We start from the raw sequence: 13,660 nt of genomic DNA on the forward strand, positions 1-13,660 counted from the left end.
CACTGGGTTAGTAATGAGTCAGTTTATCTCCATTTTGCCGGCTGAAGCATCTTTAAGAGGCAAAACTGCCATCTCAACAGCAGATGAGACTCTTTCTTGAAGGGTTATAGAAACATGAATATTTTCCAGCTGGTTTTGAAGGATTGTGCTCTGACTAACGTTAATCACCCACTGTGATGGTAGGGAATGGGAAACGATCTAAGTGTGAAAAATGTATTTACACCTTCTCTCGCTATCAGTCTCATCGCACCGCTAGGTTGGAGCAATGGAAATGCTAGCTCCCAAAGCAAGGCGGTGGTGAGAGCTGACAATAACAGCACCATCTCAAAGATGCCATCTACCTGTTTTGATGTTCTTCTCATCAGATAAGATATGGGTTCTCTTTACCATCTCACTTGGTCTCCATTTCTATCTAAATTCAGAACAGGTAGAATGTCATTGCTGGTTTTGCTCAGGATAGTCATAACTAGGAGGTTCTTTGCTGTAAGTACGTCCTTTCTGAGCCTGCATGCATTTTCTCCAGGTTCTTCTGTTTCCTCCCACAATGCTGTATAAATGAAATTGCCCTTAGGTGAAAGTAGGTAAGTGTGTGTTCCCTAATGTATTCTTGCCTCCTGCTGGTTGACGACTGTGATACACTCCAGCACACATGGAGACTTTGAACAGGGAATGGGTGTCACTCCAGACAAAATGGTTGGAGTGATGGAAACTCCTGTGTATGCACCAATATAAACTACAATTGCAACCTGTCCATAAGGTTCTATTAAGAGTCTATACGTTGTAAATGTATGCATAGCTTTGTCATGTTTCACATCTTGGCAGTATCTCATATGTCTTGCTACTTGATGCAGAGTGTTTCTTCTGTGAGCATTTGCTCTGGTTCAGCTCCATCTGGAACACATGCAGTCCAATAAGGCGTGTGGTGCCACAGCTCTGTAAGCATGTACAGTATGTGGTGGATATGTCCGGCTGTCTAGGCGAATGGCCAGCGAAGAAGCCCAGAGTGAAGCCTCTGTGTTCCAAATTCAGTTCAGTTCTCAATTCAGTTTTGGTTTAAATTCAGTTAATTTCAGCCGACTGATATAATTTGTTTGAGGCGAGGATCATGATACGATCGGGGAGTGTTTCGGCTCAGAACCACTGCAGCAAATAGACAAATAAAGTTGTAGCTGAGACGCGAACAGTGAGGCAGTGGGAGTGAACGTTGTTGAACAGCTGCGGTGGTACAACGGCTGAATCACCAGGAGCGATGGAGGCAGCAATCAGCAACGGCCCACAAGACCCATCCAATGTAGCCCTCTGATGGTTTTCCATCACCTTACTCATCTTTGATGTTGACGACCACAGAGGAAACAGATGTTGGGATCCCCAGCTGATCCTGTCCTGCGTCACATCAGCCAGCAGTCTTTGTCAAGACAACCAAAACCCCTCTTTTTCCCCTGCCCTTTTGTCATTTCTGGCATATTATCATTTAGAAAGCTCTTTTCAAAGTCCAAGACCACTTTAAAATAATTGGCCAACAAAGCCTGGATGGCAGGAGCCCAAGTGCAGAGCATGGTAATTTGGTCTCTTATATATCATGTCATGGAATACTGACACTCAGCTGGTTGCCCACCATCCGTCTCCTCACCATCACAGCCGGGATGCACCCAACATGTCATGGATGGCCCAGTGACGTAAACAAACGTAAACAAAAGAAAGTAAAAATCAATCAACCAGTGCGGTTTTTGTTTACTTTAAACCGCAGTTGGACTCATCTTTTTGCTTATCCTTGTAAGTTTTTGATTGTGTTTTGGTGTTCCAGAAGCTTTTCAGTTTTTAACTCTTAAAATAAAGCAAACACCAGAGCCTGAGCTGTCCATCAAACCGGGCACTCCTAGGATGAGGAATGTCCCTGCTTTGTCATGAATATTCGCTCGGTAGAAGCCCAGCTCAAACGTGTTGTGCATTTGTCGCCAAATCCTTGAAGACCTGCGACACACTCTTTGTTCCCGAACATATGATTTAGTTTGATTTAAAAAAAAGATCTAAATAACCTACATTGGAACTTATAGAATAAACAATAATACAAACAGCCAGAAATCACAGCAGCATTGCTACTACGCAAACTGGTATCATTATTGATCCCGTTGCTTTAGCTTGGCACATCTGATCACGGCTGGGGTGTATTTGTCCTCCAGTATCTCATTTATATTTACTCACTTACCGACTTTTTATTTTAGGAGTCGGGTGAATTTACTGGCGCTCAGCAAGAGTGTTTCAATGAGAAGATTCTTCCCTTTTTTTCCCCGCATTTTTCATTTTTGACCATTAGGTTCAGAAGCAGAATTTGCAACCAGGGCAAAGCAATAAAAATCTCTAGAGAAGATGATTAACTACATCACTAAGTGCAAGAGAGGGAGATAGAGAGCCTGTGAGAGGAGTGTTGCTCTTGTGACCGGCGCATGTTACATTCTCTTCTAAAAATGTTGCTTTCTCTTCTCTATTAGCCTCTAATATTAGCTAATGAGAGCAGCCAATTCTGCTCTCACTCTGGAAAGTTAATGCACAGAGAAGTCTGCCAGCACATATTTTCTTAAATGTTAATCAGGCAGTAGCATCAGAGGGGTCAAAGGAGGACAACTAGAATCAGAAAAGACGTGCTTTGCGTGTCGCAGGGTCGTCGTGTTCTTCTGCAACAGTGAGTTTATCATCTTTGATTCTTCCTGCAGGCTTCTTTCTCATTGAAAGTATTATTACCGGTACTGGCACAAGCAGTGCACTGAAATGAGTCTAATATCACTAAATGTTTCATATCCAATATCAAACTTGCCTGTAACCACTGAAATGTTAATATTTTTGCCATTTTACCAAACAAAAACCAGTGCCTGAGTTTTAGCCTGCAGGTTTGACTTAGAGGAGAGACAGGACAGAAACAAAAAGAAGCCATTAATGTTTGTAAAACTGGACCCTGAAGAAGGTGAAGGCTTAATGTGAGCACATAGAGCTCACTGAAGCCAAACGGTTGCTAGATGCATCGCACGTCTGCATCACGCGAGAGATTAAAATGTCTTTCAGACCACAACGCCAGAGGTAGAGGGAGAAGAGGGACCAAAACACGTGACAGAGATGTAAAAAGAAAATCACCCCGTCAGTTTTACAGCTTTTCTAATGCCATCAGTAACAGTTTGAGACCTTAGAGTGGTGTAAACTCATTTATAAAGTCACCACCGGGAATCCAGTACAGGTACAATTCAGTCTTCTGATCACTTTTCACACTTCAACCTATGGAGCAGGAGCAGAAGAAAAGCTTCATCCCCAGGGTCACCAATGTTGAAGCTTCACCTTCGTGGACAGTTTGAAGGTGACATTTTGAAGGTAATTAAAAGTCCAGGATGATGTTAGAGTCACATGAAATGTTTATGGCTACTTTTGTGAAAATTGGTTTGAAATAGTGATGAGAAAATTAAATAACTGAGAAAAGCTGTATGTTCCCTGTTAAGAATCTGAAATAATTGCAATTTCCGTCTGCATCTTTTCGTTGAAAAATCAGTCATGTTTGCCATAAATCCTGGAAGAAAAACAGGTGTAATTAACTTAATGTGATGAATCATCAGGCAAACAGTCAAACTGTCAGATGTTCCTCCTCAGAATATATTTCAGTTTAAGAATAACTGGATGAAGTATTTGGCTAAACTGAAGAATAAAAAGAGAAAAAAAGCTTGCGAAGGATCGTGGCTTTTTGCTTGAAAGGCTGAGTGAAACGCTGAGTCATGGTCCACATGACGAACCTGACCTGCCACAGGACTTCAAACGTCCACATCATTTGTAAATGATGCTGTCGCTCCAATTTGATTCAAGCTAAAGACAAGAGGAGGAGGAGGAAGCACCATTAGAAACCAGAAGGTGTCCTGCTGCAGCAAGGAGGGGGAAACGCTGCCTCACCGGCAAAAGTGGGAAGTGCAGGGGTTGGCTTAGGCTCATATTTATTTGTATGGTCTGGTATGGTATTTGCAATGGTTAAATGAATTGGTAGCACCGAGAAAAACCTGTCGTGTTTTTCCATTTTGACACATTTTCTTCCATTCAATTTTCTCTGTTCGAATGAGCCATCAGATTTTGTACTACACTTGATGTCAGTGGTCTGATCTTTAGCAGAAATGTACGTTCCACAGGTGAAGGGCTTTACACACAGTGAAACTTTCCCACATTGCAGAAAATGATTGATAACTTAGGGCTTGGCAGGCAATGTTCCCTGAAGGAAGCTCTAACTTTAAAACAATGTCTTTGACTTCTGATCATGGCTCGTAAAGAGATAAACATGATTAATGGCCTCTAGAAGAAACTCCACTGAGCTGACTCCACCTTAAATGATAAACATCTTCTGAGGCTGACATATGACTGTATATTTCATATAAAACTAAAGGGATTTTTGTCTTTTTGATGAGTCTGGAGCTTTAAAAGAAGTCACTTGAGATAAGCACGAACAGCCGCCTTTCTTTGGCTGTAATAAAAATCTACTGTGTTTTCTTTTAATGAAAGTTGCTCATGAATTGCTCTTTCATCTCTGAGCTCCGTTCTCTTCAATCTTGCCGAGTTCATAAGCCAGACGCAAAAGAAACCACGCAACATCTGGAGACAGAGCTGTCAGTCAGCTCCTGTGGCAGAGAACCATCTTGGCTTTCATCTGATCAGAACACACAGAAATGATTTTATATCCCAACATTTAACGCTCCCTTTGATTCCTGCACTCTGTGAACAATCCGGCGCTCTATAGATCTGAATCCTTCAAATCAGAGCACACTTAATGAACATTAACACAAAGAAGTTTAGATTAGTTTAGCTAACCACTATTTTGTGACAGAGATATTACCTATGCATTGCAGAAAATGGATGGTTTATTGATTGATTGATTGTTTGATTTTAAATTTAAAAGCAATTGATCCATCTGTGGGTACCATAACCACGTAGTTGGACTTCTTCTGAGTTTCTCAGCGTTTTTTGATTGTGCTTTTGCTCCATAACCCCCCAATTCACTTTTTAGCTGTGATGTTGTAGCTGCGTCGGTCTACTTGTTGGCTAAAGCAAACCCACCACTTCTACCTGCTGAGAGCCAGAGACTGAACTGTCATTCAAACTCCTGTGATGATGAATGTCCCTTGATTGTAATTCTAATGAAAGTCATGGGGGACACTGGATCTAAACCTAACAATAATGGGTTAGTTTCAGGTGTCTCTAGCCCAGGATGCAGACTCCAAGGGTTAGAAAACATTTTTAATTGAGGCCAGATGGAACCGGTAGGTCAGAAATCCCGAGTGGATTGCAACCCTGAAGGATTGGGTTCTTATCTCCCTACTCTAGTCAATGGACTGTGAGAGAACACCAGCAAGACGTTCCCATGGGGAAATCAGAATCAGAATCAGAATCGCTCCATTAATCTGTGAGGTTTCTTATAAAGATTAGTTTATCGATTTTACAGATTTTTTTTTTTTAAGATTTTTATCTCACAGCGGAAAAACCCCAAACTTGTTCCTATAAATAAAAATCAGAGGGGGGGTGAGCATACCAAGTTTTTACTGCTTTTCTGCCATCAGATCTGAACAGAAAAGCGCGAACAAAAAGATGGAAACATCATTGTCTGACAATACGCTGATCAAACCTGACACATCCAACAATGTTGCTGCTGCGACTAGATCTATCCTCCAGCACGTTTTAGCTTTATTTGCTGAAGTGCGAAAGCTCTTTACTACACACACCCTACTGCAGCTTTGTTCTGGTGTCGTTTCTACATTATTAAAATGCGCACGAGTCTCCACATGTTCTTCACACATTTGCACTTATCTCGTTCTTTACCACTGACATCCATTTGTATAGCACATGGTCATACGTTCATGCACTTTACTAAGCCTTCAGTGAAATTTGTTCAATAATTCAAGTTAATTGGCTTTAATGGACATTTGACTTCTAACATCATGATGCGGTTTGCTTTTATATATACATAGAATGATTTGAGAGGAACTGAAGGCACGGCCTGTTGAACGCCGTCTGCCTCCCAGCTGAGTCCACAGATCAGGAAGCTTTTGGAACAGAATCCAACAAGAGCGTGAGGATAAACCATGTAAACACAGAATCTGACAGTTCGGAGCTAACCAACAAATAATTCACACATACTGTGTTCCTTCATTTTACCTTCACAAACTTTCAGGGCAAATGGTAACTTGATGATGCTTTTGAGTCATTTTAGAGGTCAAATTTTGATACAATATCAAAATTTCTCTCTGTACTTCTGTGCATCACATATGAGGAGAAGTAAGCATGTTTTAAAACATGGTATTCACACTCACACACACTGACCTGTAGATCTTGTATCGGGTTGAGAACCCATGCTGGAATCTCTCCCTGAACTCGGTGTACTCAGGACATCTGTGGAAAGGTCCCTTCTCTGACAGCAGCCAGTCCAGCTGCTGTCTGCTCTGCCTCGCGTTGAAGAGCGAAGAACTTGCCGTCAGCAAGGAAGTGGAGGAAGAGGGGGAAGATGAGGACGACAAAGAAGAAATGGAGCCGTGGAGAGGTTTCCCATCACCGCCCACCTGTTCTGCTGGGGCGGGCCACGCCAGACACAGCAACACCCAGGGCATCCATAGAACCATCAAGGAGGAAACTGACCATCTACCAAGACAGGAGGAGCCGTGGAAGCACCTCTCTCTTCTCACTGGCCATTGAGTCGCCATGGTCCCGGTGGTGATGTACTAGGGCACCGAGGACCGGCATTTCTTCCGACAGTCACCTCCCACTGGCCTGGAGAACAAGAACACAGCCGCTTAGTGTCATTTCCAAGAGGAGCAGGTGAACAGCATTTACCTGTCTAAAGTATTCGAGTCACGGGTTAACAAGATGGCACCAAGGATAGCAGGGCTACTGCAAAGCTGCTCCAAAATCTGTATTTTCATAATCATAATGAAACCAGCAACATTGAGGAAATCAGACAGGCCTCATCTGTTGGTGGTTGACTGTAATTTCAGATCAAATTACATGCTCCAAATATCCATTCTAATTCATGCACCACCAGTCTTGGTTAAATTTCAATTTCTTTTGTGTAGAGGATAAATGAAGCCAGTTTCATTAGCAGATGGTGGTATAGCTAAATCCAGGCTGTGAAAAAGTAGAAGTTACAAACTGTAAAAAGAGAATGAAGCAATTTCTGGCAGTTTGGCAGTTAGTGCCTTTCTTCTAGTGTCGACAAAGACAAAACACTAAAATAATAATCAAGCTAAGGCGGTGCAGATACATCTGTCACAGAAGTTCAGCTGCTGTAAAAGTTTTTAACTAATGTGCTTCCATCTTCATCCTAATAGAGTCTAAACAGGGAGGTGTATTAAAAGAGGGGAACCAAGAAACCCAGTCTGTGCTCATTATCGCACAAATCCGACCTGTCTGTTTTGGTGTCGTGGGTGTTTTGGAATTGCCAGGAACTCAGATGGCTTCCAGGTAATCCTCTTGTTAGCTAAGAGGAACGTTCACCTGCCGATTAAGCGTGAGAACCCCCACACCAGTGGGCCGCCGAGGCCCCCTGTCATGTCTCCATCTCACCTCTGCTCTGAAGTTACCGTATTTTCACGACTATAAGGCGCACCTAAAACACTGAGATTTTCTCAAAAATTGACGGTGCGCCTTATAATATGGTGCACCTTGTGTGTGGACTGAGTTCTGAAATCTGCTGTGCGCCTTTGGTGGGTGCACTACGGTAAACGCTCCGCCAATCGATTAGCGGCACACCTACGTGTAAGGATCCCCTAAAATAGCGCCGGTCAAGTGAGACGCGTATGAATGAGGCTTACTTTAAACTGCAGGCCATCGAATATGCGGCTGAAAATGGCAATCGAGCAATCTTAGTGTTTTTGCTTTATGAGAGGCGGCATCTCTCCATATGCGCGAGGACAACTGTTGCGCAGCGGCTGCCAGCGGATTACCAGGAGAGGGCGACCATCTTCCGCACCTGCTGCTGTGACAAGATAACCGCGCCCAGCCACATCACCAACATGGATGAGATCCCTCTGACTTTTGACATCCCTTTGACCCACAAAGTGGAGAAAAAGGGGACCAGCACGGTGGCGATACGCACAACGGGGCACGAGAAGTTGTCGTTCACCGCGGTTCTCGGCTGCCACAGAAGCGGACAGAGCGCTGGATGACGGAAGGCGAACACTCCTTCACAAAGACTATGAGGCAGCGGCGGGCAAGTTATGCCACCATATGCGGGTGGATTGTAGACGCATGGGCTATGATACCGTCTTCATGTATTGTAAGAGCTTTCACAAAATCAACGCTGAACCGGAACCGGTCGGTGAGTCCGATTCAGATGATTAAGAAAAGGAATTGGGGATGTTGGACATTGAAATAGTGCAGCTGTTTAATTCAGATACAGAAGATGAAAACTTTGATGGTTTTGTGGCAATATTTTGTTCAATAAATGTGTCGAAACTCACTGTTTTACTTCCGTTGTTATTTTTTACTGTATGTTTCAGCATGCGCCTAATAATACGGTGCGCCTTATGTATGTTTTAAATACAGAAATAGCACCCATAACTGAGACTGCGCCTTTTATTACAGTGCGCCTTATGGTCGTGAAAATACGGTACCTGATTTGATTTGGTGCATTGATCCGCTTCACTCTGTGTTTCTAACAGAATTTCTTCTATAAATTAACCCTACAGAGGTCTAACACCATCATTTCTTTCATCAGACAAGCATGTACTTTGCTAACTGTGCTTAAAATGAATCAGTTTAATGTAAACATTTAATCAAACAAAATGCACTTATTAGTTTGCGCCTGTTTAATAGAGAACAACCAATGAGATCTATGTATAGAAAAGTGCAGTTTCAAGAACAAGACCAAGAATCTTCTACCTGACTGATAACCCAACTGCATTTGGATAACAATACTAATATTATTATTTGACAATAATACTAATGTGAATACTACTACTACTACTTATAACAACAATAATTATAACAATAATACCACTAATAACAACAACAATAATAATATGTTAAATTGTAAGTGATTTTTATCAATAGCCTCATTAAAACTGGACTTGGAGACAATATAATGACAGAAGACTACAGCGCTCAGAAAGTTGATGGTTCTCTCACTGTAAACCTTCTGATTGTTTGGACAAAGATGGTTTAACATTTCTCCAAAAACTAGATTAGAAGTCATCAAACACTGTCTTACAGGTCATGGGTTTGAGAGCGTGAGCTCTCCGCATAACACCGGAGAGACACGGGAACCCGCGACACATTGATTTACCACCGAGACCTCTTCTTGTAGCACCGAGGCTTTGTTTTGCACAGTGTGAATCTTCTGGGAAACATGTGCACGCTCACAGCAGATATGTAAAGCAGGAGATCCTTTAAGTGGATTGGGATGCTGGGGATTCTCTGTTTATCTAAGAAATAAATTAGATAATTATTTTCAGTGGATAAATGCAAGCCCAGACTGGAGTAATACCCTGGATAATGCATTTTTAATTTCCAGTTGGTGCAGATAGATTCTTGTAGTTTAAATTGGCAGTTGGTGGTGTCATCTGTTGAGTGAGTACAACTCAAAGCAGGACTGAAACCTGACTAATGGACCACAATGCTGAAGATTCAGCTGGTGGAAGCATGACATTGTGTTTGTGTCCCTCTCCTCACGTTTATGTCAGGCATGTCTGTTCAGGAAACTGACAGAACGGAAAACTTAAGTACGGTCTGAATTTATGCTGAACCTAAACAGATGTGATGAAGGCATTTTACGACGCCCCCATTTGTCTTCTGAGACTCATGCTCTGATAATAAAATGCAAAAACAATGACACCGAGGCGATGTTGGGGAATTCTGAGGATCGCAGGATGAAATATAAAAATAAGGAAGCAGTCAGGTGGAATCGCCCATGTCATGCACTCAGTGCACTCAAATAACAGCTCAGGGACCAAAGCGGTGTCAAGGGAAGCAGCCAGTTGCATTTATTGGACTTATTTAATTTATTTATTTTGGCCATAGGAAGATGTAAATTGTAATACAGTTTTGCACAAATCATGTGACTAAAGGAGTGGGAAATGTGAAACGGGTGGTGGAATTGCTGAGACAAGAACAGGGAGATGCTGAAAACGGACACTCAAACAGCAAAAAAATGTCTCGTTCCCAAATTGACTGTGATGCTTAAGCTTCCTATCAAGCCACAGAGTGGCCAATCATCGAGGCTGCCGTGAGAAATGTTTGGCCTCCTGACCTGTTGAAGTGATTCTGTGTTCCAAACTTAAAGGCAAAGAAGAAAGTGGGTGTAAGTTGGACATTTGTCCTGTCTTAGTCAGGCAGAATCACAGCTCTGGAGCTGCTCTCTGGAACAGCAAAACTACTGAGGAGGATCCATGTTTGTCCCTTGATAAGCTGGTTGTGGCTGTGGATCAGCCTAACCAGTAAGCTTTTAATGGAGGGGGAAATGGAAGCACCTGGAGCAAACCCAGAAAGAGAGAGAGAGAGAATACCAACTAAACACAGACAGGCTTGCTTATGGTGGAGATGAAACCCATGACCTGCCATGAAGCAATACTGCTAAATACTATCCTTAAGAAGAAGAAAGACCTACTTAGTCCTGTCTGTGATTATCAAGTGGAGAAAGTGTATGATGTATACGTTCATGTCATTAAGAAAATAGTCACGTTGCTCATGCTTGCGCTCTGGATGTAAATATTTTAACAGGAACACTTTGAACCCTGCAGCGATGATCAAACACCCGCATTCCTCCCACCCAGCTCACCTTCACTTTCAGATGTGAGTCATAACAAAAAAAGCATAAAGAAAGTTTACAGCATTTCAAATGTGTGACTGGATTAATCAGTGGAGGACAATGCAGAGGCATGAAAGGACATCTGATTAAAGGCAGGAAAGAAGAGAACGTGTAATTGGCTTTCTCTCTGATACGCGACACCCAGCGGCGGAGCACTGTGCACGAAAACATGCATTCATATATTCAAATTCATACAAATTGCAGGATTTAGGAAGAAACACAGCCTGCAAGAATGTCAACATAATGCTGATAATGTCTGGAGACACTCTAATTACGGTGGGGCAATGGTGAGATCTGGCACTCTGGCAGATGCACAGCTGCGCTGAGGCTTGTGTTTGTTGGATCTGCATGAGTGTGCGTTAGTGTGTGCCCCGTGTGCATGCACGTGTGTAGGCCCGAGCTGCATCTTTGCTGAATTCCAGGCTCGAAAAACAGCCATATGGTGAATTAGAGCCGATCAATACCTCTGTTACCGTCTCCACCATCTCATAATGAAGACAACAACAGCCTGTCAGCGTGGCTCGGCTCAAAGTGACATTAGAGCAGCCCAAAGAGCAACTTGCAGTAATCATATTCCCAATAATCTGGACATCTGCTCATTACCTCATTACTGAGAGCGGTTTGGTGAGCTCACACATATTAGGCCATGTTTTAAATTAAGATAAGATTTATTTACTTTGTAAAACATACTGTTTCATACTATTACAAGTTATCAAAGAAAAGCTTTTCTGATGAGGGGAGAGGAGAGGAGAGGAGAGGAGAGGAGAGGAGAGGAGAGGAGAGGAGAGGAGAGGAGGACATGAACCAATAAAGTGAGAGAAAACTGTGATGGTGATCATGTTTTTGTTCCAATAGCTAGCTAGCCTGTTAGCAGGGGGACAGACGGACGGACAGATGGATGGATTGACTGACTGATTGATTGATTGATTGATTGATTGATTGATTGATTGATTGATTGATTGATTGATTGATTGATTGATTGAGAGTTTAAATTTAAACATACACATGTGGATTAATTGCTGGCTGATTTTGCTGCTTTCAAATGGACCCTTGCAGACTCCACCGTGTCTCAGTGGGTTTTCTGTCTGCAGCTGGGTAAGGACAGAAAAATGACATCACACCCTGCAGCATTTGGAGTGTACCTGCGGGTTTTTGTGCAACGCAAATGATTTAGAAGCCACTCGGAGGGGAAGTGCAGCATATAGAAGCTTTTACTGAGAGACAACCATCACCATTTTCCAAGTGCTTCATTTTAGACATTTATTGTTCATTTATGCTCAGTCAGTTATGAATAGTTATTTACAGCCATCATTACATTCATTTTCTATTGACAATCTCCACACAGAAAGGCCCCACACAGAAACTGGGGATCCCACCCTCAACCTTCTTGCCGACAGGTGCTCGTGATAAGCGCTGCATCATTCTACTGAATAGTTATTGGATTTCTATTATCATTCTGTGAAGTCTTTCTTTTGTTGCTTCACAGTTCCTCTATAGTTGTGCGTTTAAATGCCCATTTACGGTACTCAGAATTTTAAGCCTTCTTCCTACCCACTATTGTAGTTGTTATTCCACATGCTAAAGCTTACGTATTCAGTTCTACCTTTATGCTCACAATAGATGGCTGACTCACAGGCTTAACAAGCTCAGAGCAGAACCATTCTAATAAAATTCTTTCCATATGCAACAGTGGGTGGATAATTAAATGAACTGAAAGCCCCTGGTGGCCCATCAAACATTGCAGCTCTGAGCACATATAGGCCAGAATGATCATTCCCACTATTACATGGACAATAGGACTTTGACACAACTAACAATTAAATAGCTCCACCACAGTGTCACTGGGATGGTGGTTGGATGAACACACATCCCACTAGAGGAGCGACGCAGCTCCACAAATGTAACTGTATTTTGAAGCCAACTCATCCATTAATGAGCCCATGCTTTTTTATGTGGACAGCAGTTGTAGTGCAGTTTGTCAAAGAGAATAATGAATTACCACATTGTTACAAGTCTTTTATTCTAAGATCATTTTCTCTTTGCAGGGCAGAAAGATTTTCTATCACATGGCATTTTAAAAGTTGAAATTTATTGATTTTTGAAGCTATATTTGCAATATACTTCAAAATTGCCTGAACCGATACTGTCAATTGAGAATTATCCATATCATTTGCTGCAGCAGCACTTTAACTCAAAGTCTCATTAACCAACAGCCAGTCATTTACTGTCTTTAAAGATGCACCTGCAGCAGCCAGGAAGCCCATAAGGATCTGAATAATCCTTTCAACCAGTTTTTTTTTTTTTCATCAGCAGCAGTGTGCAACCACAACTGATAGCATGCAATTATTTTGACTGTTGTAAAAGTTGTCCAGTGAGAAGTCACAGCCACCCTTATGTCTTTGAAGGTTCATCTGGGTCATGATCATTCTGGTTGTTGAATCATACCGTGAATTACCAGGATTACCATGACCTGGGTGACTGAGAACCTTCACAGACATATTGCCTCCGAACTGATGAAGCCTCTTGGGTGAAACATGAAACGTCTTCAAGAAACTCAAACAATCCAGTTGCTCTGATGCACCTACCAGAATCCGTATGTTTGCTAACAGACTCAGCAGGCGAACACTCCCTAATGTTGACTATGCTTATATAGAAAACAAGGATCAAGTATTGGAAGCAAACATTTATAAGAATGGGGGGATTTGTTCTGTCTGAAGTTAATAGCCATTTAGCCAGTAAATTGGTATTAAAGGTATTAAAGTAATTAAAGAGTTTTAACAATTTCAAAAATACTGCTTTATTAACAAATGGTTTATAGATTTGAACAATTATTACAAGAGTCTTTTTACA

At 42.0% G+C, this 13,660-nt stretch overlaps 1 protein-coding gene across 1 annotated transcript in view; it reads right to left on the bottom strand.

The window, feature by feature from the left end:
• The window catches only part of brinp2 (bone morphogenetic protein/retinoic acid inducible neural-specific 2), a 125,670-nt gene that overhangs the window by 59,278 nt on the left and 52,732 nt on the right, over positions 1-13,660 (bottom strand). The window contains exon 2 of the mRNA XM_011616381.2: positions 6,334-6,777. Coding sequence (XP_011614683.2) covers positions 6,334-6,710 — 377 coding nt within the window. The 5' untranslated portion in view covers positions 6,711-6,777. The remainder of the gene's footprint in view (positions 1-6,333; positions 6,778-13,660) is intronic.

The sequence above is a fragment of the Takifugu rubripes genome, chromosome 22 (assembly GCF_901000725.2).
Source record: "Takifugu rubripes chromosome 22, fTakRub1.2, whole genome shotgun sequence".
In the NCBI taxonomy this organism is placed as follows: Eukaryota; Metazoa; Chordata; class Actinopteri; order Tetraodontiformes; family Tetraodontidae; genus Takifugu; species Takifugu rubripes.